The sequence below is a fragment of the Camponotus vicinus genome, unplaced genomic scaffold (assembly GCF_025532165.1).
Source record: "Camponotus vicinus isolate PSW18456_S1 unplaced genomic scaffold, iyCamVici1.0 SCAF_1, whole genome shotgun sequence".
Taxonomy (NCBI): Eukaryota; Metazoa; Arthropoda; class Insecta; order Hymenoptera; family Formicidae; genus Camponotus; species Camponotus vicinus.
In genome coordinates, this window is record NW_028141945.1 from 26,472,888 (window position 1) to 26,490,604 (window position 17,717).

At 33.3% G+C, this 17,717-nt stretch overlaps 1 protein-coding gene across 2 annotated transcripts; it reads left to right on the top strand.

Annotated features, from left to right (window-relative positions):
• The first annotated feature begins 354 nt into the window (after positions 1-354).
• LOC145965469 (cytochrome b5-related protein-like) lies at positions 355-10,962 on the top strand. Of its 2 annotated transcripts, none has more exons than XM_083092653.1 (6): positions 355-483; positions 5,801-6,047; positions 6,974-7,241; positions 8,233-8,524; positions 8,820-9,035; positions 10,320-10,962. In XM_083092653.1, the coding sequence occupies exons 2-6, from the start codon at positions 5,823-5,825 to the stop codon at positions 10,594-10,596; spliced, it is 1,278 nt and encodes a 425-aa protein (XP_082948779.1). In that variant the 5' UTR covers positions 355-483; positions 5,801-5,822; the 3' UTR covers positions 10,597-10,962. The 2 variants fall into 2 exon arrangements, with proteins under 2 accessions (XP_082948779.1, XP_082956097.1); XM_083099971.1 differs by having other exon boundaries at positions 404-426.
• Positions 10,963-17,717: the final 6,755 nt, after the last annotated feature.

The window sequence follows — 17,717 nt, forward strand, 5'->3', positions numbered from 1 at the left end:
AATCATGAAAAATAAATCTTGCTCATAAATATTATTATATACAGCATCTTAATCTTCTCGACTGATTGTAAATTTTTTTCTCTTCCATCCCAATGTTTATTTCTCTGTTTTTTTATTTGTTTCTACGTTTTTATTCTTCTTAAACTGCCAACTTTTTTATAAAAAATAGAAATAACCAAATAAAGAAAGAATCGTCGACATTAAAATGGTAAAAGGCTTTTGCTCAATAAAATGCACATAACATTATTCGACATTTTATTTATACATTGCTGATTAAATTATCAGGGTTAAAGAGCGGACCAATGTTTGATGCGTAATTGCTTCGTATTAAAGTTATCACATTTGCTGATAGCTATTAAAACAGTTTCATTTAGTCTCTCGGAAGAATCCATGAAGTCGCTTTAATGAGCCATCGCTTCTAGCGCAGTGAGAATTCATTAGTTGTTGCAACTTAAGTGACTTAGTGTTTTGTATTATTGTAAGGTGAGAGAAAAACGATGATATTGATGCAGTTGATCGTTAAGTAGAACGTGGATTTGCGTGCATCATCTCTTAAAATTTTTTACTCCTGTGATATATAAGTGCCATATGTAAATGTTTTTTGTTTGACAAATGATTATTATAATGAGGCGACATGTATCTAATATACAATGTGAGCTAAAAGTCTTCGCTGTACGATAACAAATACAAAATAACACGAAAAAGTAAATATCAAAGAGATAATTTGTTATTTTGTATTTTCGAATTTTACTATATATATTTTATTCAATTCACATTTTAATATATTTTATATTAACTGGAGGAATGAATTTTTAAAATATATTTAAAATACAGTTTTATAGAGCTTAATAGAGCAGAAAGCATCATCAGCTCCAAAAATGCAGAAACTGCAAGGAAATAATTAAGTTTTTTATTTCTTTTTTCCGTAGTTATATTTTGTTCATGTTCATAAAATGATTAAAGCATAAAATAATCATAATAAAATAATTTCGTAATATTTATATACAGGGTGTCAGGGAAATTTTTGCCCACACGAAGTAAGGAGGTAGATTGGCTCAAATTAAAAAAGAAGGACTTGTACTGTTTTGTGATATTCGCAATAATTAACGAAAAATTAAATAAAGAATATCGGCCAATCTGCGTGAGTAGAGACGCGCGCGGCGACGAGAGTCGTCCCACTGTAATCTTACACTAGGCGCACGGCGAAGCGATGGGCGAATCGCTCTTCGAGACATGATGGTGGCGTGCGATATATCGCAATACCGCGCCGAAAAATGACCCGTCCTTTTAGTGGCGAGAAAATGATGCGCTATCATTTCCACACCACCTTGCGGTAGATAGCATGGTGCGCTTTTTTTATAGTGGTTTCCCCCATAGGCCTATTCCACTCTCAATTTAAATATTTGTGAAAATTGTTCAAAATGCCGTTACTGTACGCTGAATGTATCGTAAATGTAAAAAATTGATGATGAAACCCCCAGTACCTTCACAAAAATTGATCCGTGGTTGAAAATCCCTCGATAAAATGTGTTACACATGTTGGTAATGATACGGACGTAATCCATTACACGTAAAGCGTGATGTACTGCGTATCGCGAAAAACCAAATTCGTGTGCCATATGACGCACGCTAGTTCCAGGATTTTTATAAAATGCTTCCAGAATCGTCTCTTCATCTCGTACACGAAGACGCACTGCTGGACCGGTTATCCCGATATTATGCACGACACCCAGTTTCACATAATTATTGCACAACACGTAAAATTGTACGTCCACTTGGTTTTCGTGCACGCTCGGGAAATCATTCCACGTAAATTGCGGCCGCGCGATAAGTATTTTCTCCCACTAGTCCGTATGCCACAATCATATCCGTATATTCCTGCAGAGTACACTTCATTTTCACTGTTAATTTACTACGCGAACACATGATTTTTACTAAAACTGTTTCAGCTGTCGCAGGCTGTTGCCAGAGTGCATACTCCAGCAGCATGCAACTACAGCTGAGCGGACATGTGAGTGTAATCATAATGCGCAGGCGCCAAGCTCACACGTACGCTTACACTCGCATGTCCGCTCAGCTGTAGTTGCGTGCTGCTGGCGTATGCACTCTGGCAACAGCCTGCAAGAGCTCAGACGGTTTTAGTAAAAATCTTGTGTTCGCATAGTAAATTAAGAGTGAAAATGAAGTGTACTCTGCAGGAATATACGGATATGATTGTGGCATACGGGCTAGCGGGAGAAAATACTTATCGCGCGGCCATAATTTACGTGGAATGATTTTCCGGGCGTGCACGAAAGCCAAGTGAACGTACAGTTTTACGAGTTGTGCAATAATTATGTGAAACTGGGTATCGTGCATAATATCGGGATAACCGGTCCAGCAGTGCGTCTTCGTGTACGAGATGAAGAAAGGATTCTTGAAGCATTTTATGAAAATCCTGGAACTAGCGTGCGTCGTGTGGCACATGAATTTGGTTTTTCGCGATACGTGGTACATCACGCTTTACGTGTAACGGATTACGCTCGTATCATTACCAACGTGTGCAACACATTTTATCGAGGGATTTTCAACCACGGATCAATTTTTGTGAAGGTACTGTCATCATCAATGTTTTATATTTACGATACATTCAGCGTACGGTAACGGCATTTTGAATAATTTTCACAAATATTTAAATTGAGAGTGGAATAGGCCTATGGGGGAAACCACTATAAAAAAAGCGCACCATGCTATCTACCGCAAGGTGGTGTGGAAATGATAGCGCATCATTTTCTCGCCACTAAAAGGACGGGTAATTTTTTGGCGCGATATTGCGATATATCGCACGCCACCATCATGTCTCGGAGAGCGATCCGCCCATCGCTTCGACGCGCGCCTAGTATAAGATTACAGTGGGACGACTCTCGTCGCCGCGCGCTTCTACTCACGCAGATTGGCCGATATTGTTTATTTAATTTTTCGTTAATTATTGCGAATATCACAAAACAGTACAAGTCCTTCCTTTTTAATTTGAGCCAATCTACCTCCTTACTTCGTATGGGCAAAAATTTCCCTGACACCCTGTATATTTGCTCACACTTTCTATATATCACTTATTATATATATTTGTTCATCACTTTTGTGATGAAATTTTTCAAATTTATCACATATTTGTAATAAAATATTGTTATTTTTCAAAAATCAAACTGTCGTAACTCAAAACGTACTAGCACAATTACGATCTAAAAAGTCAAAAAGAGCATATTACAAAATCGCGTTGCAGCGAGCGCTCTTAAAACCTCTAAAAACTGATTAACTGATTAAATGCGAATTATATAATTCGTGATAAATTTGCAGACTCGAACGAAATCTCGTATTCGTGATATCAAAGACGACGTCATTTTTATTTTTATTTTTTTCAGTAGTTATTTTGTTCATGTTCATAAAATGATTAAAGCATAAAATAATCATAATAAAATAATTTCGTAATATATATATATATATATTATATATATATATATATATATATATATATATATATATATATATATTTGTTCACACTTTCTATATATCACTTTTTATATATATTTGTTCATCACTTTCATGATGAAATTTTTCAAATTTATCATATATTTGTGATAAAATATTGTTATTTTTCAAAAATCAAACTGTCGTAATTCAAAATGTACTAACACAATTACGATCTAAAAAGTCAAATATTACAAAATCGCGTTGCAGCGAGCGCTCTTAAAACCTCTAAAAACTGATTAACTGATTAACTGCGAATTATATAATTCGTAATAAATTTCCAGACACGAACGAAATATCTCGTATTCGTGGTATCAAAGACGACGTCATTATCAATGACAATTGTCGTTTTTCGAGAGAGATACACACGCTAAAACACTCTTCTTCATTCGTTATTCAGTATCCCTTCCACGGTATGTATCTCGATACCTTTGCATCGGCCGTGTCTTGTAACCGGATTATTGAAGGATAAAAGAAAGTATTAAAAGGAATCATTTAGTTGATCGAGAGATCACGTATTTGTCGTGTTCGCGTACGATCGCACACGAAACATGGATACGTTAAAATCGAATACATATGTCGACGCAATCCATAGTGAGTAAAATACTCGGTGAATATTTTTTTACAGCGCGAAAGTGCAGGCAAATATAAAAGTAAAAAACAGAAAAAATTGAAAAAGAGAAAAAAAAGATTTGTTTTATCGGATCGCAATCTGTGACAACTATGACAGTTGGGTTTTTGATAATTTTGCATTGTGATATCTTACAATGATACTTGTTGATACCGACAGTTATTAAATAATGTATTAACAATTATTAAATTAATAATTATTACTATTATATTAAATTAATTATCATTATTAATAATTATTATCTTTACGTGATTTTTTTATTATTTTTTTTATATAAATTATGTATTATATATTACTTTTACATAATTTATATAAATATTTTATATGATTTTCTAAAATAAATTTTTTACATGATCTTTTAAATTAATAACTACAATTGCTATAAATTAATAACTTAATCGTTAATTATTGACATAGAAACGCGTTCTTAAGTTATACGAGTTATTTGATAGACAAATTAAACATTCGATCTGAAAGCGTAGAAATATATCATGAGCACACAGAAAAAAAATAAGTGTCAAATCAAAACTTATATATTTAAACTAACGCGTTCATTGTTTCGTATATACGCAACAATTTATAATCATCTTAGAAGAATTTAATAATTTTAAATTTCAACAATTTTATAGTCTTATTTTAATATTGTAATTGTCGCTTCAAGAATATATAATTATTTAATTCTACTTTAAGAAAATTAATATTGTAATTGTCGCTTCAAGAATATATAATTATTTAATTCTACTTTAAGAAAATTATAATATTTGATTTAAAAATGTTATTTTCTATCTAACATTGTTTCTTTTCCATTCAAGAAAATTAAATTTTAAATCATAAGAATATATTTTTCTTGATTAAACTATATAAAATGGCTTCATTCAAGTAAGCAATTATTCAAGCAATTATATTTTTCTTTAATTAACGCAATAAAATCTCATTTCAAGATTTCCATGTTAAAACTAAATATATTTTCAAAACAAGAATGTCCTTTTTTTCTGTGCATTAATGTCACATATTCAAATTATCATTCTACTTATAGATGATGACAAACACGCTCCACTTATCAGTATAATTCTTACGTACGTGTACAATGTTCACATAGTATGAAATTTATATGCAAATTTTTATGTCAATGATGCAAATGTTGTAAAAAAATTATACTTCACTGATCACTTTTACTTTCATATTTCATATTTCATTATAATGGATAGAATTATATGCACTTTGAATCAATCAAATTGCGGATTCTTCTAGAGAGACTTCATAATATTATATTTTTATTTCTGATTAAATATATTTAATTTTTTGTACTGTGTGTGTTATTTATGTCTCTTTGACATTTTTTGTATACGCTATTTTTTTATATTCAACCCCTAATAACTGTTGCACTATCGTGCGTTATTAGGTTCCACCTATGTATTTCTGCCAATTTTTAAACGCTCTCCACATATGAGTTTCCGAGTATGCGAGTTTTTGAATATAAAGGGAAGTTTGTATTTTATTGTTTTTTTTTTATTATAAAATATATGCGTAAGTAGGAGAGAGTGGCTTGTTTTACAAATTAAAAGAATTTATGTAAAAGGATTTATAATTTGATTTCATGAAACTTGGACTTCAATGACAAATCAAGATCCGCCGTATCAAATTTTTTCGTATGTTTTATAGAGGAGATTAAAAAACATTCAATATGTCAAAAACCAGTACGGTGCCCGGATTGGCTTATCTACCAGCGAGGAAAAATCCAAAAACTCCCGCTAAGTTTCTGGAAGCGAGAAAAAGAATTGATGGTGCGGAAGGATTGTGGAGGATCGGAAACAAACTCTACGATCTAGAGACTTTCGCTAAATCGCATCCGGGTGGCGCAGAATGGATTCGGCTTACAAAAGGAACCGACATCACCGAGTTGTTCGAGGTATCGAATCAAAAGCAAAATTATTCAGTATCATCGTAGTACATGTTAATGTGATAAAATGTTAAATTAATTTAGTTTAATTTTAAGGTCCATTCTTTTTTTATTTTAATAGTTATATAATTAAATAAATTTAATTTGACTTTATCTCTATTATTTCTTAATATTAATATAAATTTACTTAAATATATTCTTGTATTTTATTTTCATAATTATTTTTTAATAAAATGTTTTAATAAAAATTTTTTAATAAAGTTATTTTTTTATTATTTTAATAAAGTAATTATATAATTATATTATGTATTTTTTGTTCCTGTAATTTGTAATATTTCTGAAGAAAAATCTGAAACTTATTGTTATACTTGCAATTGAAATTTTCCAATTCTAACGTCGTAGAGCTGTGCTCGGAATTAGTTGCCCTTTTCAGGCCGATATCTGAGGCGACGCCTACGATCCCCCCCTACCGTCCAAGGCTCGACGGCCGAGCCGCCGATCGCGCGCGTAACGCTATGCTTCAGTAGCGTCCGCCAAGCCGTTTCGCCAAATCGTCATTAAAATTTTTTTGGTAAATAATTTTTCTTTTTATAAATAATTAAATATTAAAATTTTTATTATTATAATATATTATATATGTACAATTTGTTATACATACATATTATACATACATGTATGTATAACAAATTATACATATATAATATATTATAATAATAAAAATTTTGATATTTAATTATTTATAAAAAGAAAAACTATTTACCAAAGAAAATTTTAATGACGATTTGGCGAAACGGCTTGGCGGACGTTCCTGAAGCATAGCGTTACGTGTACGATTGGCGATTCGGCCGTCGAGTTTGGGACGGTAGTGGGGAGATCGTAGGCGTCGCCTCAGATATCGGCCTGAAAAGGGCAACTAATTCCGAGCACTGTCGTAGAGCCATCATATCACCGACAAGGCCGAACGACTGCTGCCGAAATTCTACGTACGAGAAGCCGCGACACCACGATCGGTGCCACTGACTTTCTCATCGGACGGCTTTTATCGTACATTCAAGAGACGTGCAGCCGAGGCTTTAAAGAGCGTTAATTTTCATCGGCCATCCACGATGACGAATCTAATCACCGACTCCTTGGCAGCCATGACTTTTGTACTGAGTCTCGCGGGCGCCTTCGCCAATTCTTACGCTATTATTATTTTCGCCAGTGAGCATCCCCGAAATAATCGAAATATGACTAAAAACATTCGTTAACACAAGAAGTAATGCAATAATAAAATTTAGCGTATATATATATGAACAGTAAGAATGTTAAAGTAATTTTTAAGAATATTAAAATATTAAAATTATTATAAATTAATTATTTCAAATAATAAATTTAATATTAAAATATTAAATTTAAAATATTAAATTTATAAGAATAAAATTAAAATAATTTTTAACTTTATAAATGTGTGAATATACAGGGTGGACCATTTTAACCTTTAATGGAGAATAACTCGAAAACCAAGCCCGGGAGAGAAAAATGTTTCAGACAAAAGTTATTTGGTTTCGAGGGGGCCATAAGATGATATCATTGGTTTGACCATGAAGAGTTATTTGAAGGTCACATGAAGGTCACCTTCAATTTCTTAAATGGAACCTACTATTTGTCATTGCATATTCTTGTAGCTTATCTCGAGAGCTTTCCAAAACACTATAATTAAGTACCTTTTCATTAAGTACTTTTTGAGTTATGAGGCTTGAAATAATTTCTTAATTTTACAAGATATTTTACGGTTTATGTAAAATTAAGAAATTATTTCAAGCCTCATAACTCAAAAAGTACTTAACGAAAAGGTACTTAATTATAGTGTTTTGGAAAGCTCTCGAGATAAGCTACAAGAATATGCAATGACAAATAGTAGGTTCCATTTAAGAAATTGAAGGTGACCTTCATGTGACCTTCAAATAACTCTTCAAGGTCAAACCAATGATACCATCTTATGGCCCCCTCGAAACCAAACAACTTTTGTCTGAAACATTTTTCTCTCCCGGGCTTGGTTTTCGAGTTATTCTCCATTAAAGGTTAAAATGGTCCACCCTGTATATATATATATATATATAAATTTTGATAATATTGTATTAATTTTTCTGATCATTATTAAATGCGTACATGTTAATCTCCATCGATTTAAATACTTGATAATTAATTCTAGGCATTTTTCTAACATGGACCACCGTTGCTGCGCACAATTATTTCCACATGAGGGACAACTTTCGCATGTACTACTTCGATGTAAGTATGATGTCGTCGAAGGATTGGCGTATCGCGCACGTAATGAGCCACCATATGTATACCAATACTACATGGGATTATGAGATTTACGTAGTCGAACCGTTTCTCCAATGGATGCCTCGTAAAGATAAATCCTACTTGGCGACGATAATAAGTAAAATCATCAGTCCAATCGCCTGGATGTTATTGTTTATAATGGAAGGTTTGAAACGGTAACAGTCAATTTCACATTCATTGAAATTAAAAAAAAAAGTTAATCTATATTTCTTTATTTTAAATTTATATTTTAAATTCCACATTAATTTTGTTCTTTTAATTTTAATATTCAGATTTTGTTTAAGAATTTTATTATATCATTGTTGCTTTTAATGGTGAAATATATATACAATTTTACTATTTATAAAAATTAAACTTTAAATATTCTTGTATTATTTTGTGACATTAAGAAGTCTGACAAAATTCCAATTCTGATCTCGATATTGCGCTAAAGGCTTTAATCGTTTCTAGATATTACTCGGAATTCATGGAATATGGAGTCTTCGAATTTCGTGACTTTGTGCCGTTTCTGTTGCCTTTGACGATGAGTTTGCTGGCGCCCAAGATTTTCGTCGCACTCAAGATGTGGCTGATAATGATATTGATCAGTAGCGCTATGTTTGGAATGATTGGCTTCAACGCGGCTCATCATCATCCCGATATTTTCCACGACGGTGATATCTACAGGTTACCTATTGATTGTGTTTCCTTAAATTATTAAATCATTCTATTGATTAATCTTATATTGCTCTTCTCTCATTATAAATAATTAGTATTAATAAGTTTTTTTAATCTATTTTTCTTATTTTACTACATTAATAATAATTTTTTTTATTTAAAATTTTTTCTTATTTTTCTTATTAAATTAAAAATAATTTTTCTTATCTTATTAAATTTAGTTTTAATTTAAAAAATTTTAATTTTAATTTTGACGTTTTATATAATTCTACTTTTGACTCTCTTAATTTTTATACAGGGTGACCCATTTTAACTTAGGCAGCCAAATAACTCGAAAAATAAGCAAGATAGAGAAAAATGTTTTAGACAAAAGTTGTATGGTTTCGAGGGGGCCATAAGATGGTATCATTGGTTTGACCTTGAAGAGTCATTTGAAGGTCACGTGAAGGTCACTTCAATTTTTTTAAATGGAATACCCTATATATTTTTGTACATTCTTGTAGCTTATTTCGAGAGCTTTCCAAAACACTATAATTAAGTACCTTTCCGTTAAGTACTTTTTGAGTTATGATGCTTGAAATAATTTCTTAATTTTACATAAACCGTAAAATATCTTGTAAAATATTCATTTTTCGATTATCTTACCTTAATACTTTTATGTACAAAATAATGAGAGGAATCAATTGGTGTAAAGAAAACACATAGTTGTTTTTAAGAAAAAATATGGAATTGTTAATTGCAAATTACATATTTTTTCTTCGAAACAACTATGTGTTTTCTTTACACCAATTGATTCCTCTCATTATTTTGTACATAAAACTATTAAGGTAAGGTAATCGAAAAATGAATATTTTACAAGATATTTTACGGTTTATGTAAAATTAAGAAATTATTTCAAGCCTCATAACTCAAAAAGTACTTAACGAAAATGTACTTAATTATAGTGTTTTGGAAAGCTCTCGAGATGAGCTATAAGAATGTACAAAAATATATAGGATGTTCCATTTAAAAAAATTGAAGTGACCTTCACGTGACCTTCAAATGACTCTTCAAGGTCAAACCAATGATACCATCTTATGGCCCCCTCGAAACCATACAACTTTTGTCTAAAACATTTTTCTCTATCTTGCTTATTTTTCGAGTTATTTGGCTGCCTAAGTTAAAATGGGTCACCCTGTATAATCATACAATAATTTTTTAAATAGCAAAATGATTTTAGTAACTTTTCATTATATATTCTAAAGGATATAATAAGGTAATTTTTGTAATTGCCTTTATCCTAATATTTTCAAGGAATGATCTGGACTGGGGTCTGCTCGAGTTGGACGCGGTGCGTGATCGTGAGGTGATCGACGACTCGATCTTCCTGACGCTTACGCACTTTGGTTCGCACACTCTGCATCATCTGCTACCCACTGTGGACCATCACTATCTGTCATTATGCGTGCCCGCTTTCTTGCAGACGTGCAAGGAATTCGGCGTCCATTCGGACAAATGGACGCAATGGGAGCTCCTGAAGGGACAATTCAGGCAACTCTCGCGAACCGAAGTGAAAAAGAATTTCAGATAATTATCTTCGATGCGAGACAGTTCATTCGATTGCAAATTTCTCAAGTAGAAATTTGTTATACAAGGTTGCATATAGTTTTTGATGTAAACATCTAGTTGTGAATAATAGCAAGTTGAATAAGCTAAAGTTAAATTTTTCAAAAATAACTTAAGTAAATTGATAGATTTTGATCAAAATTTTTTTCAAATTAATTTTAAATATAACATGTGAATTTAAAAGCTAATAAATAAAGATCTTTCTATTTTATGAAACAAAAAAATTTGAGAGAAGATGTATTTGTTAAGATAAGAGATAATTTTTTACGATTATTTCACAATTGTACATTGCTGCAAATTTTTTATATTATACGAAATATTAATTTGACAATTAGATTGACATTAAATAATCCCCTGACATTAATAATATAATGCGAATTCTTATCTCTGTTGATTTCAAATTTCACGATCGAGTAATCTGACATGTAAACGAGGTGATTTAATTCTTATCTTTATTTACTGCTTATTTACTTTAATAAATACATACTTCGTCTCTCTTTATAAATTACAATTAAGTTTATAGGATACGATATCATTTGGATGACACATGTAATGATACGCGCTATTGAACGTTTTTCGCGACTCGCTTCGTTCGCGTTTCTTCTCGCGAGTATATACAGGGTGTCATGAAAGTGATCATAATTTTAAAAAATTAAGGTAGATTGGCTCAAAGTTAGAAGAAAAGTCTTGTACAGTTATGCAATATTCGCAATAATTAACGAGAAATAAATTAAAGAAGATCGGCCAATGCGTGTGGCTAGAAGTGCGTGGCGGTGAAGGCGGTCTCACTGTAACATAATGGCGGCGCGCGGCGAAACGGTGATTGGGGAGGGGAGGAGCGATGAGTGTGTAGGCGCGCGGCGAAGGCTCTTCCCCTCTCCAATCACCGCTTCGCCACGCGCCGCCATTATGTTACAATGAGACCGCCTTCACCGCCACGCACTTCCAGCCACGCGCATTGGCCGATTTTCTTTAATTTATTTCTCGTTTATTATTGCGAATATTGCATAACTGTACAAGACTTTTCTTCTAACTTTGAGCCAATCTACCTTAATTTTTTAAATTATGATCACTTTCATGACACCTTGTATATGTATATATACATATATATATATATATATATATATATATATATATATATATATATACAGGGTGAGCCATTTTAATTAACGCACGCAATTATTCCGGAAACAAAGCATTTTAGAGAAAAATGTTTCAAACAAAAGTTTTATGGTTTCGAGGGGGCCATAAGATGGTATCATTGGTTTGACACTGAAGATTCATTTGAAGGTCACGTGAAGGTCACTTCAATTTTTTAAAATGGAACACCCTATATATTTTTGCACACTCTTGTAGCTTATCTCGAGAGCTTTCCAAAACACTATAATTAAGTACCTTTTCGTTAAGTACTTTTTGAGTTATGAGGCTTGAAATAATTTCTTAATTTTACATAAACCGTAAAATATCTTGTAAAATATTCATTTTTCGATTATCTTACCTTAATACTTTTACGTACAAAATAATGAGAGGAATCAATTGGTGTAAAGAAAACACATAGTTGTTTTTAAGAAAAAATATGGAATTGTTAATTGCAAATTACATATTTTTTCTTCAAAACAACTATGTGTTTTCTTTAGACCAATTGATTCCTCTCATTATTTTGTACGTAAAAGTATTAAGGTAAGATAATCGAAAAATGAATATTTTACAAGATATTTTACGGTTTATGTAAAATTAAGAAATTATTTCAAGCCTCATAACTCAAAAAGTACTTAACGAAAAGGTACTTAATTATAGTGTTTTGGAAAGCTCTCGAGATAAGCTACAAGAGTGTGCAAAAATGTATAGGGTATTCCATTTAAAAAAATTGAAGTGACCTTCACGTGACCTTCAAATGACTCTTCAGTGTCAAACCAATGATATCATCTTATGGCCCCCTCGAAACCATAAAACTTTTGTCTGAAACATTTTTCTCTAAAATGCTTTGTTTCCGAAATAATTGCGTGCGTTAATTAAAATGGCTCACCCTGTATATATGTATTACTTTTTTTTTAATATTTCTCATTTACATTCAACACTTTTGCTTGCTGTGCATCTCGCGAGGGCGTAATGTTTATATGTATATTTATCGCTCTGTTATTATTTTTCTCCTTTATTTTTCTGTGTGTATGTGTGTGTATGTGTAATACGTAAATATTAATATATCTCTCGCTGACTCTCGCCCTCTCATCGTGCGCTCGCTCGATATCTCTCTTGCTCTTCCACTCTCTCGCTTTCTCTTTCCCTCGACCGTCAGCTCGCATGGTGAAGCAACACGCACCCTCTCTCGCGTCCCCATCTTTTCCTTCGATCTTCTCGAGCGAGCATTAATTTTATCGAAATTTTATTGTCGAGAAAGACGACGCGAATTTGTGATGATCGATCGAACGCTCAATTGCGAGATGACGATGCCGTTGAGAGCTCCGAGCGAGCTCTCGGATTCGTTGTATGTATTCGTGTCTTCGTTCAGCGACGAACTCGATGAGGACGATGATATTCCTTCTCCTTCTCTTACCCTCCTTTTTATTCTTCGGATGTTTGAGTTTTTTTTTATTAACATTTTTATTCTTTTTTTTCTTTTTGTCAGTTTATAATTATCTGCGCGAATTTCTCGGAAGGTGCTTTACAGTTCACCATCGGGCTGCAGGTCGAAGCGTGGCGGGAATGCGGAACAGCGGAACCATCTAATAGGGGTTTGAGCGCAGGCCGGTGTGGCTGAAAGGAGACAGACACGTGAAACGTTAATCTTTTATTACTATAAATAACTATAAATATGCAGGGGAGTATTTGCAGGTTTTGACAGATATAAAAATATATAAAACAAATATAAAAATATATAAAATTCTTCACGGATTTATGTAGGAAACATTGATACGGAAATTAAAGAGGGTGGGGACGAGTGACACGTTCTCTGTGTCGTTCCTGCTGATCCAACTTTTCTTATTTCTTAACATTTGCACCCGAATGCGTCAATGGAATCGAGATGACGTAACGAGGGTCGTGACACCTCTATGTTTTGCCAACAGCACCATGTCTGGCGTATTCTTACAAAGAGAGGGGATTTATCTCAGACATGTAACTCTCTCGTGATATTAGTTACAACTCTTTGCGGAAAATCACGATTTATAGTTGCAGTTCTTGTTAAGTCTGAACTGTTAAAAGCAAAAATCAATAATGATGATGTATGTATATCGGCGAGAAAAAGGAAGAAATCTTTTGAAAGAAAATAAAATAAACGAGGACTTTATTCTTTCTCTCTCTCAAACCAGAATAAACATATCTAGATATCATATCTAGATAAAAGAAAATCAAATAAATCAAACTTCGAAGAAGGGGAGACGAATATATAAAAATAATCGGCATACTTCGACTTGAGAAAGGAGAGTAAGATGGAGGAATATATAAAATATTCCTCGGGGATTCCGAAAAAAATCATCCTCGTGAAATTTCGCGACTAATTCCTACGCTGGATCACAAAGAAGTGTAAAAGATGCGCTAAGACACTACTAGGCGAAAGATTGAAACCGGTATAATAATTTTATGCCATATTAAAAATCAACTGGAAAAGCATTCAATATACGTTCAAGAAAATAATTCAAGAATAATTCATAGGTTGAAAAATTTATATTTTTAAAATTATTTATTCAACTCTCTCTCCCTCTTCAACTGTCAATTTTATAAATAGGTTCGATGAATAATTAATCAAGAATATTTTTTCTATTATATTGATTGACATTTAAAAGTCACTTTTCTATCGCGACACAAGATTGTATCTGCTGAAATAATTCCCGGTTCCAATCAGAATATTGATAAAACTCGAGAAAATTGCTCTAACTGACGCTTACTAATTCGCAGTATCTACAAGTATAAGAGAGAAGGTTCGAGGAGATGCCATACACAGAGTTAATGACGAAGAACAAGCACATATCCATTCGTGAGAGTATTATCGGACAAACAGTTGCAAATGCGACACTTGATGGATGCAGGGGAAATAAAGGGAAAGTCGCGTGTTCCTCTCGCGTTTCGTGAAGTCCTGACCCATTCTCTTTTTTAATCTGCGTCTATCTCTATTTTTCTCTGTCTAGAAGATTATCGTCTCACACACACGCTCATGCACGCGCTTCACGACACGTTCACGGACTTACATGGACCAAGCGCGACGTGTGTGCGTTTACTCCAACGCGGCGGGCGCCGCTTTATGTTTCTGTTGCGGCTGCACACAGGAATACAGAAATCGCTAATTAGACATCAATCGACCTCCAGAGTGCAGCGCACTTTCTTATTCCGATCTCTGAACGAGCTTTGCGATTTTACGTTTTCGACTTCCCGAACGCGCGACCGATTTCTAACGATTTTCTCCAGATACGATTTACTTTTTATTTTTATCATAATGCTTACAATTAATTAAAGCCTGATGCGATTTTCAATTCGATAAAATGTGATATACAGGATGTTCCTAAAGTGATTATCTACAATTTTGGCGAAATTAAAAGTATTTTAAAAAATTATTATACACTGCTAACAGTTTGCTTATAATTATTAAAAATTGATTAAAAATTGTCAATCAATTTTTTTAATTATTATTATTTGAGCCAATTTTTTATTTTCATTTTTCATAATTTATTCTATTATTTCTATTGTTTTTAATTAATTTTTAATTATCATTATTTGAGCCAATTTTTTATTTTAATTTTTTTAGAATTTATTCTATTATTTCACAAAATAAATAGTCATTTTAGAAACACCCTGTATATCTGAGAAATTGTAATATTGGCAAAAAATCGCTCGAATAAAATCGCAAGATTTATAATTAAAACTTTAGTTCGTTATAATTAAAATTTAATTTAATTCAAAAGCAATTTGATAGAAGTTATTACTTGACAGAAGACTTCTTTGAATTTTTTTTTTTAGCAAATTGATCAAATTTCAATTTATACTTTTTTATATTTTATCTTTCGCATATTTTTATCTAGACAAGTTTGAAGTCGAGAAAATCGAATTTCTCCGATTCCTCTCACCTCTGAGCCTGAAGAGCTCGGTACTGTAGTTGCGACATTCCTTTTGGCTGGCGTCGAGCTCGGCAGCGAGATCGCCGACTTTGAGTTTCCATTCGCCGATGATCTTGTCGAAGGCCTTCTGCTTCTTCTCGGCGACGTTTGCGATGGCAGTAGTCCTCCACTTCTGTGGACAGCCGTTGCTTAGTCTTCTCCAGAGCGATAACCTTCTGATTGAGAGACTCAATCGTCTCCTCGGCCTCAGCAAGTCTGACTTGCAGCTTCCTCTTTGCCTCTTCGAGCTCTTCAGCCCGGGCGACGCCCTCGGATTCGTACTTGATGCGTCACAGTTGCGCCTTGGCGTTAGCCTTACTGAGCTGACGCTGAAGATCAGCCTTCCCCTCAGCCTCCTCCTCAACCTGCTCGCGGATGTTGTCCAGATCGTGCTCCAGGTTGCGGAACTTGCCGAACAAAGTGGCGCGCTCGCGGACAGCTTCTTCGCGGCGGCGAAGTCGTTCAAAGTGCGGTTCACTTCCTCGAGCTTACCTGGGTCTCGTTCAGCTGGTGTTGCAGCTGCTTGACAATCTTCTCTTGAGCAGCCTGAATTTCGAAGAAGAAAACTTTAGTGTCCGATCTATCGCCGGAATCTTTTATATCGAGCTCTCCTTTAGATAGTGTTCTGATTATTGAAGTTATAAAAGTAATTCTTCTCTGAATTTTTTTACAAAGAATAAAGTTTAGTCTGTTTAGTTTCATCTGTCTAATCTGTCAATTTTCACTAGTATAAAATATAAATTAAAATAAAATAACTATAACAGAAAACTGTCTTTTCGAAAACTGCTTATTTTAATTTTTCAACCATGATAATACGATGAATAAGACGCAAAAAACAAGCTCGTATCGTTTACATCAGTGCTCGGAATTAGTTGCCCTTTTCAGGCCGATATCTGAGGTGACGCCTACGATCCCCCCACTACCGTCCCAGGCTCGACGGCCGAACCGCTGATCGTGCACGTAACGTTATGCCTCAGGAACGTCCGCCAAGCCGTTTCACCAAATCGTCATTAAAATTTTCTTTGGTAAATAATTTTTCTTTTTATAAATAATTAAATATCAAAATTTTTATTATTATAATATATTATATATGTATAATTTGTTATACATACATGTATGTTATAATAATATATTTTAAAGTTTAAAATATATTATTATAACATACATGTATGTATAATATGTATGTATAACAAATTGTACATGTATAATATATTATAATAATAAAAATTTTAATATTTAATTATTTATAAAAAGAAAAATTATTTACCAAAAAAAATTTTAATAACGATTTGGCGAAACGGCTTGGCGGACGCTCCTGAAGCATAGCGTTAGACGCGCGATCGGCGGCTCGGCCGTCGAGCCTCGTACGGTAGTGGGGGAATCGTAGGCGTCGCCTCAGATGTCGGCCTGAAAAGGGCAACTAATTCCGAGCACTGACTTACAGCATATATCCATTGTGATTCAACTCTTCGCAATGCGTCTCCTACCGGCAGGGTGGTTGTGGGAGGGGGTGCCGAAGGCCCCCCTTGCACCCCTCGCGAGCGCGCGCGCGCGTGTGTGTGCGTGTGCGTGTGTGTGTGTGTACACATACATTTGTGATATTTTTTAATTGTATTAAATTGTATTAAATTCTATATAAATTTAAATTGTATTAAATGTATATTAAAATAATTATTTTTTATATAACAGCTAAAATAGTAGGTTTATGAAAAAAATGCATAATAACCTTTTTTGTAGAGTTTTCCAGCGGCTTTATTTTTTGCTTAAAATTTTGTTTCTCAAATCAATATTTTCAGAGATAAAAAGCATTAAATTTGTGAAATTCTTTTGTTAATATCTTTCTAATAAACAACGAGCGACGGCTAAAATCTTTTGAATGTTACTCAGTACAGTGACCTTGACAACATATGTCAAGGTCAAGGTCATTGGGGCTGGGTCCGTTATTACGCATATTTACCGCGAAATCTAATTGAAGAGATATATAATTGTAACATATATA